Raw genomic sequence first — 23036 nt, forward strand, 5'->3', positions numbered from 1 at the left:
TTAAGGAATCTTCATACTGTTTTCCATAGTAGGTACACCAATTTACTTTCCCACCAACATTTACCCTTTTTCCCACACCCTCTCTAGCATTTATTATTTGTAAACTTTTTGATGATGACCATTCTGACCAGTGTGAGTGATGTCTCATTGTGGTTTTCATTTGCACTTCCCTAATAATTAGCAGTTTTGAGCATCTTTTCATATGCCTGTTGGTCATTTACATGTCTTTTTGGAGAAATGTCTATTTAGGTCTTCTGCTAGTTTTTGATTGGGTTATTTTTTTTAAATTGAGTTGTATGAGTTCTTTGTATGTTTTGGAAATTAACCCCTTATATGACACAACATTTGCAAATGTTTTCTCCCATTCAGTGGGTTGCCTTTTTGTTGTTGATTTCCTACACTGTGCAAAGGCTTTTAAATTTGATTTGTTTATCTTTGCTTTTATTTCTTTCACCTAGGGAGACTGATCTAAGAAAATACTGCTGTGATTTATCAAAGAATGCTTCACCTATGTTTTCTTCTAGGTAATGGCCTCGTAGAATGAATTTGGTAACGTTCCCTCCTCTTCAGTTTTCTGGAATAGTTTGAGAAAGATAAGTTCTTTGTATGTTTGGTAGAATTCTTCAGTAAAACTATCTAGTCTGGGCTTTTGCGGAGTTTTTTGGTGTTGTCATTGTCCCAATAAAAAAAAATTTTTTTTAACAGATTCTGTTTTACTTCTAGTGATCAGTCTGTTCAAAGTATGTTTCTTCTTACTCAGTTTTAGCAAGCAGTAGGCTTATAAAAACTTGCCCATTTTTTCAAGGTTGTCCCAATTTGGTGGCACAGGAGTTTTATGGTGTCATGTCTTATATTTAAGTCTTTAAGTCATTTTGAGTTTATTTTTATATATGGTGTGAGGGAATGTTCTAACTTCATTGATTTACATGCATCTGTCCGACTTTCCCAACACTACTTCCTAAAGAAACTGCCTTTTCTCCATTGGCTATTCTTGTTTCCTTTGTCGAAGATTAATTGACCATAGGTGTGTGAGTTTATTCCTGTGTTCTTTATCTTGTTCCACTGGATCCATATTTCTGTTTATGTGCCAATTCCATGCTTTTTTCCCCCCTTGCTTTTTGATGACTGTAGCTTTGTGGTATTCTAAAGTCTGGGAGGATTATGCCTACAGTTGTTCTTTTTCTTCAGGATTCCTTTGGCAATTCTGAGTCTTTTGTGGTTCCTTATAAATTTTAGGAATGCTTGTTCTAATTCTGCAGAAAATGTCATGGGTTCTTTGAAAGGGATTGTATTAAATCTGTAGATTGCTTTGGGTAGTATGGCCATTTTAATAATATGAATTCTTCCATCCAAGAGCACAGGATATCTTTCCATTTCTTTGAATTGGCTTCAATTTCCTTTACCAATGTTTTATAGTTCTCAGTATACAGGTCTTTCACTTCCTTGGTTAGGTTTATTTCTAGGTTTGTTTGTTTGGAGGGGTTTCTAGATAAAATTTTAAACAGGACTTTAAAAAAATATTTCTGATACTTGTTGATTTAAAGAAATTCAACACATTTCTGTATATTAATATGGTATCCTACTACCTTACTGAACTTATTTATTAGATCTAAAAGTTTTTGTGTGATGTCTTTATGGTTTTCTGTATAAAGAATCATGTCATCTGCATAGCATGACAGTTTTACCTCTCTCTTTCCAATATGGATACCATTTATTTACTTTTCTCATCTGTTTGCTGTGGCTAGAACTTCCAATACTATGTTGAATAGAAGTGATGAGAACAGGCATCCTTGCCTTGTTCCTAAATTCAGTAGAAAGGTTTTCAGCTTTTCACCATTGAGTATTATATTGGCTATGGGTTTGTCATAAATGACTTTTATTATGTTGAGATATGTTTCCTCTATACTCACTTTATTGAGATTAAAAAAATAATAATTTTATTTATTTATTTTTGGCTGCGCTAGATCTTTGTTGCTATGCAGGTTTTTCTCTAGATGTGGCAAGCAGGGGCTACTGTTCATTACAATACATGGGCTTCTCTTGTGGAGCACAGGCTCTAGCGCGCACAGGATTCAGTAGCTGTGGTATGTGGGTTCGGCAGTTGTGGTTCCCAGGTTCTAGAGGACAGGCTCAACAGTTGTGTTGCTTGGGCTTAGCTGTTCCACAGCAAGTGGGATCTTCCCAGATCAGGGATCAAACCCATATTTCCTACATAGGCAGGCAGATTTTTTACCACTGAGCCACCAGGGAAGCTGCTAGTGATAGCTTTTATCATGAATGAATGGATGTTGAATTTTACCAAATGCTTTTTCTGCACCTATTTAGATGATCAAGTGGCTTTCATCTCATTGATTTGCATATCTTGAACCATCCTTGCAATTCTGGAATGAATACAACTTGATCATGGTACATGATCCTTTTTATGTATAGTTGGATACAGTTTGCTAATATTTCATTGAGAATTTATGCAACTATATTCATCAAAGATACTGGCCTGTAATTTTCTTTTTTTGTGGTATCTTTGTCTGGTTTTGCTATCAGGGGTGGTTTCATAGTATGACTGTGGTAGTGTTTCTTCCTCTTCAATATATTGGAATACTTTGAAAGGGATAAGTTTTTCTTTGCATGTTTGGTAGAATTCTCCAGTAAAGCCATTTGGTCCTGGACGTTTTTGTTTGCCAGGACTTTGTGGTTTGGGGGTTTGTTTGTTTGTTTGATTATAGATTCTATTTTATTTCTAGAGATCATTTTGTTCAAATTACCTGTTTCATTTTGACTCAGTTTTGACAAACTTGTTTACAGAAGCTTATCCATTTTTTCTAGGAATTCTAGGAATTCCCAATTTGTTGGCATATATTCACAGAATTTATAAGTTTTTAAAATTTCTACAATATTGGATGTTATTTTTCCTCCTTCATTTCTTATTTTATTTGGGTCCTCTCTCTTTTCTTCTTGGTGAGCCTGGCTAGAGGTGTCAATTTTGCTGTTTATACTTTCAAACAATCAGCTCTTGGTTTCACTGATTTTTTTTCTATTTTTTAAAATTTCTGTTTTATTTTCTCTTTGATCACTATTATTTTATTCCTTCTGTGACTTCAGATTTTATTTGTTCTTCTACTTCTCTTAGGTGGAAGCTTCAGTAGTTTGAGATTTTTCTTGTTTTTGAGGAAGCCTGTATTACTATGAAATTCCTTCTTAGAACTGCTTTTGCTGCATCCCATAGATTTTATAAAGTTGTTTTCATTGTCATTTGTCTCAAGATGTTTTGTAATTTCCTTTTTGATTTCATTATTACTCACTGGTTTTTTAGTAGCATATTGTTTAGTCTTCATGTAATTTTTTTCCCCTCATTTTTCTTTCTTTGGCTGATTTTTAGTTTCATACCATTGTGGTCAGAAAAAATGCTTGAAAAAATTTCTATCCATCTTAATCACCAAATCTGGTTGATTATATCTCCTAAATGTCTATGGAATCTGTCTACTCTCTATTTCTTTACAATCTTAGTTCAAGTCACTACAATCTCTTATTTGCCCTCCTACAATCATCTCCTAACTAAATACATGTCCATTCTTGCCTCGAAGTCCAAAGCATCTCAACACATTATTGACCAGGGGATTTTTGCAGAAACTAATGTCTATGGCATTAATAGGTTTTCAGTCAATAATGTGTTAATGTTACATAAGGGTATCACCACTAGTGATATACTGTTTAGCCATGAAATAAGGTTCACTGAGAAAACTTAGAAGTAGAGAAATAGCATGATGCACACCTTCCCTCAGCTATCATTATGTCACAGAAATGCACACTCAATCCAGAAACAGATCTAATGTAGAATGAGTTCTAGGAGAGGGACACTCTTTCCAACCACATAGGAAAACTGCAAATACCTAGATGACTATTAAAGGACTTACAGGTCAGGGGTATGGCCTTGATTTAAAAAAAAAAAAAGAAGGTAACATCTAAAGTTCAATTTTGGGAAGTTGTAAAACAATTACCAATGATAGCCAGAGACCTTGTTTTCTCATCCGAAATATCTCACCCCTGCTAATAAGCAAAAGGAAAAAAGAGAGAGAGAAAGAACAAAAGGAACCATTAGGCCCTTAGGAGACCAAGGTCTATTTCTTTTTTTTTTGGATGGCATCACCGACTTGATGGACATGAGTTTGAGCAAGCTCCGGGAGTTGGTGATGGACAGGGAAGCCTGGCGTGCTGTAGTCCATGGTGTCGGCAAAGAGTCGGGCAAGACTGAGCAACTGAACTGAACTGTGGCTTATAGGATCTTAGTTCCCCAACGAGGGATTGAACCCAGGCCCTGGCAATGAACGCGCCAAGTCCCAACCCCTGGACCACCAGGGAATTTCCTATTCTTCCTTTTAACTGAGAACTCTACAAGATCTGGTATCTATTTCTTGAGCCTTACATCATGCCTCCTATTTTCTATGCTTTAGTTATATAGGCCTTCTTTGAACTCCTTACAAAGTTAGGTTATTTCCCTCCTCAGGGCATTACACACATGCTCCATCTGCTTAGCTAACTGCAACCCCTCTTTGTTCCTGACATTCTCAAATAGGTTATAAGTCTAATAAAAGTACTCACAGTATGTTGTATGTAGCCTTTACAGAGTAAATCTCAGTAGAAATGATAACTACTCGTGCAGTTATTTAACGTGTGTTTCGCTTGCCAAATCAGGAGCTGCCTTGCTCAAGCTGCAGTCCTGGTACTTAGCTGAGCACCCAGTCATAATCATGCCCAATAGATATTTTATTAAATGAATGAACAAAGTGTGGACTTGAGGAGATAAGGTAAAATAAAGCAAGATGACCTAGCAGTATTTATTATGTAGCAATAATTCTGATTCTGTAGTTCTTTGGCCTTAGATTTCTGAGAAATATGGATAAATCTAGGTCCATACCTGTCACACATCTAGCTTAAATATGGCAATTATCCAAATAAACCCTTGCTATAACAAACAGCAGAGTAGGAAAGCTAGGATTATGGAGTATTCCTATATAAGCAAACAAATCATTATTTTATACTGCCTTTTACAGTTCACTGATTAATGTGTTGAAGGAAACATGAAGTTAGATTCTTAACTTCAATAAGCCTGCACGCCTCAACTACTGAGGCTGCATGCCACAACTACTGAGCCCATGCACTACAACTACTGACGCCTGAGCACCTAGGGGCTGTGGTCTGCAACCGGAGAAACCACTGCAATGAGAAGACCATGACCACAAGGAAGAGTAGCCACCACTTGCTACAACTAAAGAAAGCCCATGGGCAGCAATAAAGACCCAGCACAACCAAAAATAAATTTTAAAAACTTTAAAAAAATCACCTGGAAAGGGTTTTTAAAAATACGCAGGTCCCACCTCTACAGATTCTGATTTAACTGAGATCATGGTGGGATCTGGGCATTGGGATTTTTCTAAAAGCTCCCTTAAAACTGTATGCTAGGCAGTTCTAGCATACAATCTGGGTTGAGAACCACTGGTTTAAGGAGAAAAGAAGTAGCTCACTGAAGAGTTAGTATTTGAAATGCTTCTTAAACGATAGGTGAAAACTGGATAGGCAAAAACGGGTGAGAATGGGGGCTTCCTTGGGGGTTCAGTTGTAAAGAATCAACCTATAAATTCAGGGTCACGGATTTGATCCATAGTTCGGGAAGATCCTACATATGCTGTGGAGCAACTTAAGTCCATGCACCACAACTACTGAGATGGCGCTATGGAGCCTGTGCTCAGCAATAAGAGAAGGCACTGCCATGAGAAGCCTGAACACTACAACCAGAGAGTAACCCCTGCTCGCTGTAACTGAAGAAGGCCCATGTGCAGTAACAAAGACTGAGGACAGCTAAAATATAAATAAAGTATAGAATTTTTAAAAAATCAATAAATCTTCTAAAGAAAAGGGGGGTGAGAATGTAAACAAAGGGATTAACAAGTAAGAAATGGCAATAAAGGTGCATAAATGGGAAAACATAAAGTGTATATGGGGATGAAGGGTTATTAATGAGTAGACAGACCATTATGGCTGAAGCAAAGCGTTGGCACTAGGGGACAGTAGAAAATATCTTGCATTTTTATCCTCTAGGAACTGGGTTCTACTGAACATTTTTGCTATATTACTGACATGATCAGAGCAATATTCTGCCACAGAAGTCTAGAGATAAGTTGATGAACTCCTGAATTAAGTGGCAGCTCTAAAAATGGAAGGGCTGAAGAGATGACAAGAGGGATGAATCAGTAAGTTTTTTTTTGGCAAAGCCATAAATGGCACAATGAAAAGAATTTAAAGTCACACTGATAACTATAATAATAGAAAACACTATCATGCAAACAAATTTTGATTCTTTCCTCTAAAGTCCTTTAGATCTCAAATGTAAACATCCATCATCAGCAGTCATCCTAGTTCTATCTCTAGGGTTTATCTTCTTTTTCCTTAGAAAGAAAATAAATACATTTCAATGCAGCAATCTGTGCAAAGGGAGTTGAGACCTAAATAAATACAAAAAACTGATTTCCACTCTAAAGAATTAATAATTACCTTTGTAATTTGATGGTTAAAGAATATTATGCTAAATTTTTTTATTTTGAAGCAGATTGTAAGACACCTCTAAATCAAGCTCCTTTAGTTCAGAATAACAACAGCTATTTCTATATCATACCTTGTATTTGGTCATGGTGCTAAAATGATTATTCCGAAAGAACACACAAAGTTCTCCTTCCTGAACCGTTGAAGTTAGTTCACATAATCCATGGTATGTCAGTTGAGTGGCTGTGTTATTTAGAAACTGCTCAGCTACAAAGCCTAGGAACCAATGCATAATATTAAATGGAAGAATAATTTCAAAATTTTAAAGTTTTTCTATTTACACTGTGTTCCAAGTATGAAGAAAGGCCAATCAAAATAAGACTTTTCTATTATAACATGATGGTGCCAAACTGGAGATTCTTCTTTATTATTCTGCTATGGAAGATGTGTCCGACAATTCCAGGCTAAAGAAATAATTATCTGAAATTCTTTTTATCAATAAATGCATTTACTCATACCACACCTACTTTTGCAAAGAATTTCAATAAAAGAAACAGATACAATAAAACTAAAACCCAATATAACAAATGAGAAGGCAAGGGTTAGCAACTTAAAAACTGGGTAGGAGCAAAAGTTGTATGTTAACAACCTCTTCCCCGAAGGATAGGTGTTTAGAAATTAAAAGCAGCTTCAAGAAACTGAGTTGCTTAAGATTTTGAGAAAGATCTCAGATAATTCTCAATTCACAAACTGCTCAATTCATGCCTTAAAACTAAAGGTAGGCATAAAACCTAACAGAAAACAGTGGGGTAACCAATGACATTTTTATTCTATTCTCCTCCAACATATGCCACTCATTATATAGATAAATTAAGATCAGAAATAGAAATCATCTCTTTTCTTTTCAAACATAATGAAATCCAAAGAAGCTTTCTGGGGTTTAATTTAAAAGATATGTATGTACAGTTGATCCTCATTATTAGCATGGGTTCATATCTGCAATTTGTCTATCTAAAATTTATAACTCCAAAAATAAATACTTATTGCATTCCTAAGTATGTACAAAATAGCAAAAAATTGAGTTACCCAATATGCACATTCCCCACTGAAGGCAAAATAAGCAACACTGTGCCTTCTTGTTTCAGCTCTCATACTGTGAAGAAGTGTCATTTTCATGCTCTATGTAATGCCACACTTTTTCACATTTTGTGAAATTTTTGTGCTTTTTTGGGGTGATTTTTAGTGCGTAAAATGGTTCCTAAGTATAATGTTGAAGTTAGTGTTCCTAAGCACACAAAGGCTGTGATGTGCCTTAGAATACATATTTTTTACAGCTTCCTTCAGGCAGTTACAGGGCTGTTGGCTATGAGTTTAATGTTTATGAGTCAACAGAGGTGTCTCTAAACAGGAATACACACAAAAAACATGGTTATCTCTTGACAAACTGAAGAAAATGTGACCAGAAACTCACAGCTACCTAATCTTGTGTTTCCCTTGAGAGTAGTGGTTTGGTATTGGCTAATTCAGTGTTCACAGCAACTTTACAGGACATAACTTTCAGTAATAATGAAAATCAATAGTATGAATATTTTAAAAGCCTGTATTTCTCTCTTTCCTTCTTTATTTTCCTTTCTCCTTTTGCTCCCTTTCCTTAAAAAGGAATGGAGGGGAGGAGAATGCTCTAAAAAGTTTTATAAGTGAGCAGGGAAGTGGAGATTAGGGAGTAAAGATGAATCTGTGTTAAGAAACTGACACCTCAACAAAAAATTGAAAAAAAAAGCTGGTAGAAACTTGGTAGGGCCAGAGGCAGCTGTATAATATAGGTTTATTCCACTCACTTATCATCCCTTACTTTTATTTATTTTCTAGAATTGTGAGTTAAGCTTTATTTGGGGCAAAATGAGGACTGCAGCCCAAGAGACAGCACCTCAGATAGCTCTGAGAGACTGGTCCAAAGAGCTAGTGGAGGAAGGTAATAATATAAGATTTTGGTGAAGGGGGAGTTCAATGCAACCAAGCACTCATTTTACAAAAGGTTTTCTGCTGTCACAAGGAGCTGATGCCGCCATGAAGGGATTTAGTGCTTTTCTAGATATGAGGAGATGCAAAGATTGGGATCATGAAATCATTCCTGAAAATACCTTACTATCTAAAGACCTGTTACACCAGTTTCCCTGGAGCACAGAGTGCCTCACTCTCCACACTGAATTCCCTTCAGGGAGTGTCGAAGGTCAGCAGCTGCAGCAGCCCAGACAGATGGCAAATGCCCTTGTTGTTCTTCTTCACTTGCTGGCAATGCTCTCAGCAAGTGCCAATTTGTAGTTGACAGGCAAGTGTCAATTTATAGTTGACAGGGCCCATCCCTCACTTTCAGCCTCAAGTCACAGCACTTCCAGCTACAAACTGGTTGTAAAAAGTTACCAATATACCAAGCTATTCCAAGGAATTGGTAAAGTAGGAGGGGAAGTGCAAAAAGTTATACAGAAAACCAGAGCCAAAGGAAACTTATAGCACATCTGCAACTTCTTGGGTTTTATACATTTAGAAATAAGATTCCCCTTAATTATTATCATTACTTTGCTAAGTACTAAGTTACTAAGTGAAACGTATTAGTTATATACTAAAGCACTTACTATTATCTAACATTTAAAATGTAAGCATTGTCTCTGTGAGAAGTACCATTGGTGTTAGAATATTCATGTAATTAAACACTTCTTTCAGAAAGATGTTTCTAAATGTTCCTTCCATACCACACTCACACAACATCCTCTCCATAAAACTGTTTCAAAAAGATACAAAAATTCAGTGGAGCTATAGTACAATATTACTTTCATATATAAATTCCAAAATTTAACCCTAGAAAAGTCTTTCTCAGCTATTTGTTTCTAACGATCAGGACATGGATTCAGAGAGAAGAAGTGACTTGCTTAAGGACATAAAACTAGTTATGGCAAAGTGAAGATTGGAACTTAACTGGCATTAAGTTAAAAAATTTACTGCATTATAAATGCAAATTTATTGCATTATAAATGTAAACTGAACTTTATTTCTCCCTGAACCACAGAGCATAGCTTAATTTAGACTTAAATTTAATGTTTCCTAATTCTTCTACCAACTTGTAACAGTGACATATTCAAAAGCCTAATCTAGTTTTAACTTTTCATAACTAAACAAACTATGGAGTTTCAAAGCATAATATAAGCAATTATTTATTAATTACGAATGGCAAAGGGCATCTTTCCAATAAAAAAATCTGGTAAGTATCACCTTAATTAAATTTGAACATCACCAACAATGGGATAGTCAGACATGATATGCCACTCGATTTGATGCACTAGGAAAGACACAATGTCACCTATGTAGTAACCACACTGACAATATTTAACACAAGTCTACTTAGGAGGAAACAATCAAATGAATCAAAATTGAGGACTATTTTATAAAACAATTAGGCTGGATTATAAAGAAAAGTAAATATCACAAAAGACCAAAAAGAAAAATAGACAGAGATCTGTTCTAAATCACAGGAGACTAAGTTGGGTATGATAATTAAATGATACCTGATTGAAGCCTATAGTGAAAAGCTGAAAAGTTATAAGGGGCATTATTGGGATAACTTGGGAATTTTGAATATAAATAGTACATTAGATACTGGTAGTATATCAAGGCTAAATTTCCTGAGATAATTGTATTGTGATTACAGAGGAATATTCTTTGTTCTTAGAAGACAAATACTGGAGAGTTAATGGATAGTGTTATGATATTTGCAATTAATTATTACATGATTTAGGAAAAAAATTGTGGGTGTGAGTGAATACAGAAAGAAAGTAAAACTTGAATACATCAGTAATTGGTGAATTTAGATGAAACATATATATGTATGTACATACATACAAACATATTCATTGTGCTATTCCAACTTTATGGGTTGGAGTTTTTTCAAAATGAAAGAGAAAGAAAAACAAAAGGAAATCAATTTTATTTAATCGAAAATAATATGAGCTCAAATTACAATCTTCAGTGTTTATAGCACATAATAAAGGCTCAATAGGTACTTGAATAAGTGAATATGCTGGAAAAATTTCCTTAAGCTTTTTTTTTTTAAATCTAGAAACAGTTGTTAAAGAAATTATTCCTGAGAGAGCACCTAGAATTAATGACAAGCTTTGTGGAGTCTGGCAGCTAGTAATGAGCTATTTTTTCCCCTGCTGACTTTTGCTGCCATGCTACAACCCATCATTATAACTTGAATCAAAAAAATATTAACATCCAAAAGAGGCAGCAAATAATAAATATTCTATGTACACAAAAAGTTCTGAACTTTTACTTATGAGATACTGCCATCAGAAGAAAACAAATATTTTCTGAAAGAAGTTGAAAGGATGTCTAATTCTATTTGACCGATAGCTAAATAATATTTCTTTTTCATAAAAAAAGAATGATAGTAAAAGTATTTCTTGTATTCTGTACCTTACGGAAATATGAAGCATTTGAATTAAAAAAAAAAAAAAGCAGTTACCATCTAAGGCCAAAGTTCAATGATTTTTAATACAGAATGAAATAATAAAACATTTTGGGATATTTTATGATTCAGAAGGAAAGTTACAATTGTAAGGCTAAATAGAAAAAGAAAGCAGACTTCTTCAGCTGATAATATACCCAAGAAAATATGATGAAGAAAATGGAAAAAAAAAAAAGAAAATGGAAAAAAGCTAACTGCTACATTATATAAGTAAAAAGGTCCATTGTGGTCTTTCATTTCATTACTGATGTCATAGTGCCTTTATACATGCAGCCACTGAGACTGAATATTTATTTCAAACAGACTACATATTTGTAATTCTTATAAACAAAAAACTAGCTGAGCTTTTTAACTATACTGAATTCCATATATAATTTTTTTTGAAATGGAAATCTCATAAGCACAATTTCACCATTACAAAATTCATATATCAAGGAATTAATCAGCTTGGTATATATTACCTGGAAATTCTGTACCGCTAAAGAGGAAAATTCCTTCTTGTTTTTACCAAGATGTTCTTTTCAAGTTATCAATATTATACAAATTAGCTACCTTTTTCATTATCCCAGAAATCAATGCTAGAGAAATAATAATATTAAATAGTTGTAAAACCACTTTGAGAAAAAAGAGAAGTGATGAAGGGACTGTTTTTCAGTTGCTGTTCATTCTGCTAGTGTAATAAGTGCTACCCGTGTTACAATGCAGCCTCACTTGGTGAAAATGCTGTTAATAGTGTTTCCTATAGTTTCTTACCTCATAAATATATTCATCCAAATATCACTTATTGGCTATCATTTTATCTGTTAACACTTTCCAGATCCAACTGTTCTCTCAATTATTATTGAATAGCATACTGAAAGTTACTGAGAGAGTAGGAATCCACAGAGAGGTAATTTCTTTGTAGCCTGCTTTCTAAGAATATTTACAGAGCATGGATAAAGAATGGAATGTTCTAGTGAGTGGAATTTTGTTAACTAAGGGAAGACATTTTTTGTGACAGCTTTTCTTGCTCCTCTCTCTCCTAAAATTTAAACTTTGCTGTCTTAGGCTATAGTGAAAGAGGTGTCACACAAATCAATCATCAATATCCCTGAATATTTATGCCTGGATAGTGAAAGTGAAGTCGCTCAGTTGTGTCCGACTCTTTGCAACCCCATGGACTGTAGCCTACCAGGCTCCTCCATTCATGGGATTTTCCAGGCAAGAGCACTGGAGTGGATTGCCATTTCCTTCTCCAGGGAATCTTCCCAACCCAGGGATTGAACCCGGGTCATCTGCATTGCAGACAGACGCTTTACCATCTGAGCTACCAGGGAAGTCAATTGAGCAATAATCAGTTGGGTTCTTATTAACCAATATAGTTTGAAATTCACTTACATACCTCCTTTCATATGTTCTTAGATACTCTTGTAGTCACTTAGCTTTAATTTTATAACATATAGTGATTATAATAGATTTTTATTATACTTCATGCGAAAGAACTGTGTCTGAGACAGAAAGATGAAGCTTATCACCTACTTTTCACTATTTCTCTTTCTTCTGTTAATCCTTCAACCCAAGAACAGGAAACTTAGTATTTGTGTATATTTATGAAAAAGTGAAGTGGGTGTTGGGGAAATTATACCAAATGCTATGGTTCCTGACAGCATTTTGGTTTCAAATCTGCTCTTCCCTTCACTGATCGGAACACAGTTTAAAAAAAAGAAAAAAGAAAGGAACCACTTCTATATTGATGAATTTAGCAATACTTACTTTTAGCTAAGAATTAGGAAAACTGATGATCAAGAGTATACTCTGATCCAGAACAGAACTTTAACATACTATATTATACTGAAATATAAGGCAGAGCTCTACTAAAATGAACATAAGTACCATAACACACATCTCACTCAGTCAACTAAAGTGTTCAGGATGAATTATAAAGTTCCCTCAGTACTCCCAAATAATAACCCTTTTATAAAAGAGTAATTATCACTAACCCCTGGTAATTGGCAATATCAAAGATAGCAAGTGATTCCAAAGACTTTTATTAGAATCCAGGCCTGATCTTACAAGGCAAGTAAAAAGGGTTCTAGGAAAAACCTTTCACTGGCACCTTTATGAATAATTACTTCTTTTTTTAAAATAATTACTTCTTTTAATTCCCACAGGTAGCATCACTTTTATTTTTAGAAGTTGTATTTAAGACATTTAAAAGATATTAAATTATAAGACAAGTTATTCTGCCAAGAATAAGTCAGGTATTAGCAGCACTCACCCACCTTCACTAACCAGCTCACTATTTTCTGACTGCTTACAAGAGATGATCTTCTCCACTAGCTGGTTGTAGCTGCAGTTACCAACAGCTTTTACAATGTCATCAATCTAGAAAACAAATGACTGTCTCACTAATCATGATAAAATTATTATAAAAACAGTAACAAAAAACCCCACATCACTCTTGAGGGTTTTATTCTCATACGATACTAAATTTAAAATTATTACTTAATCAACACCCAAAAGTTTTCAAATTTGTTTATAGCTCACTATAGCATAGTATGAAAAATACTGCTTAGCTATATTTCAATTATGCAAAAAATTATAAAATGGAATTATTATATACAACTTTATTTCTAAAAGATTGTAAAGATGTATTTAAGTGATTAAAATCAAAAAAGTAATCTATTTCAGGAAGAAAATTAAGAAAATCCCATGTTTTTAAATTGAAAAACAAATGTTTTGTATTTAAAGCAAGGCAAATCTAAAAGATGTTAATCTATGGGTTAACAAGGTTTTCCCATTTTATTACTTAGTTCCTAGCAAAGTATACTGGAGATACAAGTAAGCATAACTAATGTTACTTCCCTAAAGGAAAGTTAATATATATTCTTAAGGGAAAATATTTGCCTCATGATTCTAATTTGTCTGTGGAGGTACAGCAGAAAAATAAATTCAAATTTTTAAAGTATAGGACAATAAAATTGGACATCTCTACTCTCCTTCCATTATACTTTGCTTTGACTATTGAAGAAAAAAAATAGATGTCTGTTGTCTAAACAACTTACTTTGATTGCACTCCCATTCCTAAAATATATTTGTAAGTTATTTACATGTACTTAATTAATATATTAACATAAATTTACACAATGAAATAAAAAAATAAGAGGGGCAATATTTTCTTTCCATATCCAAATGATCTTCTAGAATACTACAAGAACCAACAGATTTGCACAAGTAACAGAACAGTGGTTTTTAAACAGAGAGAGTTTTAAAAAGTTAAAAGATTTCAAGACTCAAGTTGTTTCTCAAGTATCTAAGTTTTCATTCCACTGCAGTATAGCAAAGTTTGAGAACAACTTTAGGCTATAATTTATTTCCTCTCTTTCTGCAAAATTTAAGGATGGTAAAAGCCTCTTAATCATGCAAGTGTACTAATGCTTGGCTGAAGATAAGTTAATTGAATAAGTTAAAGCAGAGAACTGTGGAAAATATTATATACATATCTTAAACATTTCATGTTAACTTAAAACACAACTGCATTCACTTGTCAACTTTCTGACGCAGAGCCAAAATAAGGCTGTTTCTTTGAAAGTGGATCTTTTGGCTATGATTCTATATAAACTACATAAGAATATGCCTTCCAGTTTTAATTTATTTAAAATGAAAACTTAGGCCCTTAAGAAGCAGTTTGAGAGTATAATCTCTTTAGATTTTCATTATTTTTTGGAATATCTTTACTGATTACAGCAACTATCTTTAGTATTCAACTTCATTAAGTCTTTCCAAAGTACTGAATTTTCAATCCTAGGAAATCCACAAAAATACACCTAGAATAATACATGATCAATATATAAAAATTAGTTGTACTTCTATAGACTAGCGATAAACAATACAAAGATTTCAAGTTTTCATAGGCAGAATCTCTACATTAGTATTTCATCAATTAACTCATTTGGATGTCTTTTATGTACTACTATGTGCCAGGTGCTATTAGAGAAACTAAAGACTAAGCAGTGAATAAAATAGATGGTTTAGCAAATATATATTATACTAAGCAGTTGTATGTAGTGGTAAGAAGCTCTTCTTTGTTTTCATTGTACTATAACATTCCATAATATGAATATAACAGCTATTCATTCATCTTTTGATGGCTATTCAAGTTGTTTTCAGTTTGGGGTGATGACAAATAACACTGCTATGAACACTCTGTACATTTATCCTGTTTCACAAATCTAGATTTTCTCTAGTAAATTTGCCTTGCCAAATTTCTGAGTCTTATGCTCAACTTTACTAGATAACTCCAAACTGCTTTCCAAAGAAGGTAGTCAGTTTATGTTATCATTAGCATGGAATGAAAATTCTCTATACTGCATATCTTCTCCAACATTTAGTATTGTCAGACTTCTAAATGTTAGCCATTCTGATGTGTGTATTTTGACTGTAACTTGCATTTGCCTGATGACTAGTTCATATGTTCATTGGTCATTTGGGTATCCATTTTTTGAAGTGTTTCTTCAAGCCTGTTTTGAAGAATTTTAGCTTTGCTAGTCTTCTTTATAATATATTTATTTTCTATTTTAATACTTTTGCTCTTAAGATAGATACATAGCTCATTAATTTTCAGTCTTTTACTATCCCTTAATATATGACTTTTACGGCTTTAAAAACTGTTTTAGCTAAATCTCACAAATTTTGATAAAGATTTAGTTGCTGTGTAGTTTAAAATATACTATTTCATTATGAGTTTTTGACTCAAACAGTCTCTACTGATTTTTTCTAATGATTTCTAGATTACTTACATTGTGGTCAGAGACTATTTTACACCTCGTTTATTATTTTTTTTTATTTTACACTTCATTTATTCTAAATACTTATAAATTTGTTGAAATTTGGCTTTATAACAGCATTAGGTCAAGTTGTATAAATTTCATTAGTGCATAAAAAGAATGGATAGTCAGGTTCATAGGAAACAAGGAAAGGCTGAGAAAGCAGCATAGACAAGGGGAGACTATGAAGATACAATGATTAAAATGCAATATAATATCCTGAATTGGATTCTGGAACATAAAAAAAATTAGTGAAAAAATCAGTGAAACGTGAGAACTGTAATATAGTTAATAGTAAGGTAAACTCTAAGTTTTGACACATCCATTATGGTCATGTAAGAGTAGGGGAAATTGGGTGAAGAATGTATGGGAATTCTGAATACCATCTGTGCAAATTTCCTGTAAATCTAGAATTAGTCAAAAATTAAAAGTTCATTAATTTTTTGAAAAGAATATATGTTTATTAGGTTATCTTTTCTGCTTCTATCAATTGTAGTGAAAAGTATTTTAAAAGCTTCCAGTACAACAAATTTCTTTCATCTTATTAAATTCTGCTTTATGTACTTGAAGTTTATGTTATTAGATGCATACAACTTCTGTTTTCCATTGTTAAAAACTGACCTTTACTCTTTGTGGCGATTCCCATGAGTCCAAGAAATAAACAATTAATCAGGGTATTTATTTTCCAGGTGTCTCCATACACATACACACTTGAAATGATTATATCTTCTTAGCAAATTAAACATTCTATCATTAGTAATGCTTTTTGACTCAAAAGTCTATTCTTTCTGATATTACTATTGGTACATCAGTTTTCTTTTGATTAGCAATGTATGGCATCTCTTTTATCTATTTGCAATCATTCTGTTTAACTTCAGACTATTTTATATATGTCTCTTGTAACAGCAAATATATATATCTTAATCCGACCTCAGAATCACTGACTTTTAACTACAGCATTTAGTCCTATTGATATTACTATAATTATTCATATATTTGAATATATTAAATCTACCATTCTCTCTTTCCCATCAGCTCTATATTTCTTTACCGCTTCTTTCTTCTTTTTGGATTAATCCTTTTACTAATCCAGAAGTTACCTACTATGTTTTCTATTCTTTTCATGGTTACTCTAAAGGAGCGTTATCCATCTGCACATGCTGTAATAATGGAAATATTCCAAATCTTTGTTGCCCAGTAGGATACCCACTAGTCACAGGTGGCTACTGAGCAATTTAAAGTGTGTCTAGTGAAACTTAGGAAGTAAATATTTAATTAAATTTAACTAGCCATATTTGGCTACCATATTGGACAGAGAAGTTATAAGAACTATAATATCAACCCTTATCATATCAAACTTAGAACTTAATATTCTCTTCTTGATCAATTAATACCAAGCCCTTAGAAAACTTTACCCTTCTCCCAGCTTATGTTATTTTTTCATATGCTAATGTCTTTAAACTGTAAAGGATGATGTTATTATTTAATATAGTCAACAATGATTTAAATTTATCATGTTATTTTCTCTCCACTCACTCTTCCATCTGGGATCACTTTCTTTCTTTTCAAAATCCTTGTTCAGAATTTCCATCAATAGTGGTCTACTGGCAGGAAACTATCTTAATTCAATTAATCTAAAAATGACTTTAGGGACTTCCCTGGTGGTTCAGGGGCTAAGACTGCACTCTCAACACAGGGAGACCAGGTTAGATCCCTGGTCAGGGAACTAGATCCCACATGCTGCAATTAAGAGTTCACATGCTGCAACTAAAGATCCTGCATCTAAGGCTTGGCACAGACAAATAAATAAATAAATATTTTTTAAAAAGATGAAGCCAATCTTAAAAATGATTTTATTTCTCTCCATTCTTGAGAGAGAATTTTTCTGGGAACAGGAAATAGACTAGCATTTGTCTTCTTTCAGCACACTGAATGTATGATTTTCACTGTTATCTGGCTTCAAATGTTGCACTTAAAGAATTAATTATCAATAATGGAGAAATACCTTCTCAGTGGCTGAATTACTGTCCATCTACCATCCAGAGAACAACATTTAATTGCAAGATAATTATTTGCAGTACACATATTCAAAAAATACAAAGAACAACATTTATTTGCAAGATAATTATTTGCAGTACACATATTCAAAAAATACAAAGAATCAGCCAGTGCCAAGAGATATTTCATAGAAACCTATGGATTTTAAGCTTTTGCCTTGTTCTTTTTTCTTTCTCAGCTTAAAATCCGTCAGTCATGAAACAAGTAAGTAAAAATAGATAAAAAGCACAGCTCTCAGGCCCAAGATTTTGAAAACCACTGTGCAGACCAGAAAAATCTGATGAACAATTTGTATCTACATTAGAGTATACTTTTCTCTAAGCCTATGAATTCAACTGTTTGCCAGATAATATGCAGTTACACATACAGTCAGAGGGATAATCTAAATCCAGTTTTAAAGAACTCAGAATTAAGTCCCTTAGGCCATAAGTTCATTTTCCTCAAGAATCTAGGCTACCTGGCACTGCCATTTGCTAGGATCCAAAATGATTTACCTTGGAGGAATCAGATGCTGGACATGTCTAGATTTTTAGTGATGTTCTCAAGAGTCAGAGTGCCAAAATAAACAAACAGATGTCTGCTTACAGCAAGCCTTTCACTGCTCAGAAATACCAGTTACCTTTATAGGACAGGGGTGAAGAAACACTACCAAATCTTTGCTATATGATCTCTCCGTCTCTGTAGGTAATGCATGCATGAATGTTTCATTTCATCAGTTAGTATTTACTGAGAATCTTCTATGTGCCAGGCACTGTTCTTAACAATAAGAGCCTAGCCTTCACAAAGAATACACTATATTGGGAGATGACAGTTAATCTGTAAATAAACAATTCTAGATAATGACTTGGGAAAAGGAAGGTGACTAATTTCAACAAGGGAAGGCCTCTCTAACAAGATGATATTTGATCTAAGATCTGAATAATGAGGAGACCAGAAATGGAAAGATATGGGAGAACAATGTGTTAGGGTAGTAAAACAGTGTTCCACAGTGGGCAATCAGCTAGTACAAAAACCTGAGCTAGAAATGAGCTCTGTATATCTCAAAAATAGGAAGGCAGCTGGTGTTGGAGGGCAGTAAAAAGGTGGGAGAATTACAAAAGAGGCGAAATTGGACATGAGACAGAGTTTAGATTATGCAGTGTATCATAAAAATTCTAATAAAGATTTTGTATCTTATTATAAAGAATGATATAATGCCATCTGCAGCAACATGGATGAACCCAGAGATTGCCATATTAAGTGAAGTAAGTCAGATAGAGACAGATATATATCACTTATACGTGGAATCTAAAAAAATGGTGCAAACTGACTTATTTACAAAACAGAAATAGAGTCACAGATGTAGAAAACAAACTTATGATTACCAGGGCTAGAAGGGGAAGGGGGATAAATTGGGAGATTGAGAGACTGACATATCCATACTACTTTATATAAATAAATTAGTAATAAGGGCCTGCTGTATAGTATAAAGAACTCTACTCAGTACTCTATAATGGCCTATATGGGAGAAGAATCTAACAAGCAGTGGATATATGTATAACTGACTACACTTCCCTGTAAACCTGAAACTAACACAAGATTGTAAATCAACTATACTCTAATGAAAATTTAAAAAAAAGATTTTGTATCTTAGTCTAGTTACACTGGAGGCTTCTGATGAAAGGAGTAGGGCGCAGGGATAAAGGGGAGGGTTTATTTCACAAAGATCATTCTGAGTGCCAAGATAATTCACTGCGGGGAAGAATAATCTTTTCAACAAATGAGAGCGAGACAACTGAATATCCACGTGCAAAAGAATAATGTTAGATTCCTTCCCCAAACCACAAACACAAGTCAACTCAAAATGGATCAAACTCCTAAATGTAAGCACTAAAAGTATATACTTTATATTTACATACTTTATATATTATAAATATACAAAAAACTCTTAGAACCCGGTAACAAAAAGATAAATAGTCCGAATAAAAATGGCCAAGAGATTTGCAGATATTTCTCTAAAGATATACAAATGGCTAATAAGTACATGGAAAGATAATCAACATTAGTCATTAGAGAAATGCAAACAAATCCACAATGAGATACAACTTTACACCTACTATGATGGCTACAATCAAAAAGATAGACACTAATAGGTGTTGGTGAAGATGTGCACTCAGCTCTGCAGTCAGCCTCTAACTCCATGAAATCATAGCCAGAAGTCTTGAGCAGATTTAGCACTCTGGAGGACTGTGCTCTTAACCTCACAATGTGGCTAATTCCATGTAAAAGCACAAAAATATAAGTATCAGAAAATGTAAACCTAGATTACTTTGCCAAATTAATAAATTTTTATGATATTTCTGTTCATATAATTTAAGATTTTGTACTTACCTGAGGGTCCACTAACCATCCATGATACAAAGGAATATCAAGAAGATCAAATACTATGCATTCTGGTGTATATTCAAAGACTCGAACACCAGTGAATTTTACATTTACATCCAAGCCTGTCTGTAGTTTGTGCAATACTGCCATAGCATCACTCATATTCTGAAAATAGAAAGGGGAAGAGAAAAAATGAGAAAAACAACAACAAAAAATATATTTAAATACAGGCACATTTACTACAAATTTTCCACTTTATCCAATTTATTCATCCTTTCCATTTTTATTATTAAATCCCTACTATGTTTCAGGGGCTTCCCTGGTGGCTCAGACAGTAAAGATTCTGCCCGCAGTGTGGGAGGCCCGGGTTTGACCCCTGGTTTGACTATGCCAAAGCCTTTGACTGTGTGGATCACAACAAACTGTGAAAATTTCTTAAAGAGATGAGAATACCAGACCACCTTACCTGCCTCCTGAGAAGTCTGTATGCAGGTCAAGAAGAAACAGTTAGAAACGGACATGGAACAACAAATTGATTTCCATGGGAAAGGAGTACATCAAGAATGTATATAGTTATCCCGTTTGTTTAACTCACATGCAGAGTACATCATGTGAAATGCGGGGCTGGATGAAGCACAAACTGGAATCAAGATTGCTGGGAGAAATATCAATAACCTCAAATACGCAGATGACACCACCCTTATGGCAGAAAGTGAAGAAGAACTAAAGAGCCTCTTGATGAAAGTGAAAGAGGAGAGTGAAAAAGTTGGCTTAAAGCTCAACATTCAAAAAACCAAGATCATGGCATCCGGTCCCATCACTTCATGGCAAATAGATGGGAAACAATGGCATCAGTGAGAGACTTTATTTCCTTGGGCTTCAAAATGACTGCAGATGGTGACTGCAGCCATGATAGTAAAAGACGCTTGCTCCTTGGGAAAAAAGCTACGACCAACCTAGACAGGATATTAAAAAGCAGAGCCATTACTTTGCTGACAAAGGTTCGTGTAGTCAAAGCTATGGTTTTTCCAGTAGTCATGTATGGATGTGAGAGTTGGACTACAAAGAAAGCTGAGAACTGAAGAATTGATGTTTTTGAACTGTGGTGTTGGAGAAGACTCTTGAGAGTCCCTTGGACTGCAAGGATATCCAACCCATCAATCCTAAAGGAAATCATTCCTGAATATTCATTGGAAGGACTGATGCTGAAGCTGAAACTCCAATACTTTGGCCACCTGATGCGAAGAACTGACTCATTGGAAAAGCCCCTGATGCTGGGAAAGATTGAAGGCAAGAGGAGAAGAAGACGACAGAAGATGAGATGGTTGGATGGTATCACCAACTGCATGGACATGAGTTTGAGCATGCTCTGGGAGTTGGTGATGGACAGGGAAGCCTGGCATGCTGCAGTCCAGGGGCTGCAAAGAATCAGACTGGACTGAGTGACTGAAGTGAACTATGTTACAGGCATTAAATATGAGTTCTAAAGATAAAAGAGTGGATAAAACAAAGTTCTTAATCTCATGGAACTAACATTTTACTATGAGAGAAAAATACATAAATTATAATATAAAGTTAAGTATTAGTGAGAAAAATTGGATAGGATAAAGATATACAGAGAGGGGAGGGGGGCCTATTTTTAGACCAGGAAGTTCAAAGACAAAAGTTTCTAGTCAAAGAGAAAGGCCTCTCCCACTTCCAGGTATATTCCTAAAAATATCAAAAGCATCACCTTAAAGAGACAGGTGTACACCTATATTCACTGCAGCATTATTCACAACAGCCAAGAAGTGCAAGTAGCTCAAATGTCCATTAGCAGATAAATGGATAAAGGAAACATGTTTTACACACACACACACACACACACACACACACACACACACACACACATAATGGAATATTATTCAGCCTTTAAAAAAAAAGAAGGAAATCTTATTATATGTTACAACATGGATGAAACTTGAGGACATTATACTGAGTGAAATAAGCTACTGCAAAGAACAAATATTATGTGATTCCACTTATATGAGATAAACAGAGTAGTCAAAATCATGGAAATAGAAAGTAGAATGGTAGTTGCTGGGGCTGGATGGAGATCTGGGGAGTTGTTCAATTAGTATAGAATTTTAGTTTTACAAGGTGAAACTATTTTAGAAATCTGTTACACATGAATATAATATAGTTAACACTACACTTAATGGCTAAGAGAAAAAAATGGTTAAAAGAGTAAATTTTGTTTTTTTAACCATAATTTAAACAAAAGAAAGAAAAAGAAATCAGCTATCAAGCCATGAACAGACACGGAAAAAATTTAAATGAACATTACAAAGTGAAAGAAGCCAATATGAAATGTATTGTATGATTCCACATGACACAAAATGATGGGAAAAGGCAAAACGATGGAGACAGTAAAAATATCAGTGGAGGAGGGAGGGATGTAGTGGCAAAGCACTGAGGATTTTTAGGGCAGAGAAACTATTCTGTATGATACTATAATGGTGATACACATCATATATTTGTCAAAACCCAAAGAATGTATGGGAAGATCCCTTGGAGAAGGGAACAGCTACCCACTCCAGTATTCTGGCCTGGAGAATTCCATGGACTGTATAGACGATTGGGGTTGTAAAGAGTCGGACATGACTGAGACACTTTCAAAGAACGTATAAACACCAAGAGTGAACCCTAATGTATATGGACTTTGGATAATAATGCTGTATCAATGTAAACGGTGGGAGGTGAAGTCTGTGAAA

The 23036-nt window shown here is 34.3% G+C and overlaps 1 protein-coding gene across 2 annotated transcripts in view; it reads right to left on the reverse strand.

Annotated features, from left to right (window-relative positions):
* The window catches only part of MINDY2 (MINDY lysine 48 deubiquitinase 2), a 71568-nt gene that overhangs the window by 14179 nt on the left and 34353 nt on the right, over positions 1 to 23036 (reverse strand). The window contains exons 4-6 of one of the 2 annotated variants that reach the window (XM_065941863.1): positions 20290 to 20448; positions 13318 to 13420; positions 6668 to 6810 (exon numbers count right to left, since the gene is read on the reverse strand). In XM_065941863.1, coding sequence (XP_065797935.1) covers positions 6668 to 6810; positions 13318 to 13420; positions 20290 to 20448 — 405 coding nt within the window. The remainder of the gene's footprint in view (positions 1 to 6667; positions 6811 to 13317; positions 13421 to 20289; positions 20449 to 23036) is intronic. The other variant, XM_065941864.1, reaches the window with a different exon arrangement.

Source organism: Muntiacus reevesi, chromosome 7 (assembly GCF_963930625.1).
Source record: "Muntiacus reevesi chromosome 7, mMunRee1.1, whole genome shotgun sequence".
Lineage (NCBI taxonomy): Eukaryota > Metazoa > Chordata > Mammalia > Artiodactyla > Cervidae > Muntiacus > Muntiacus reevesi.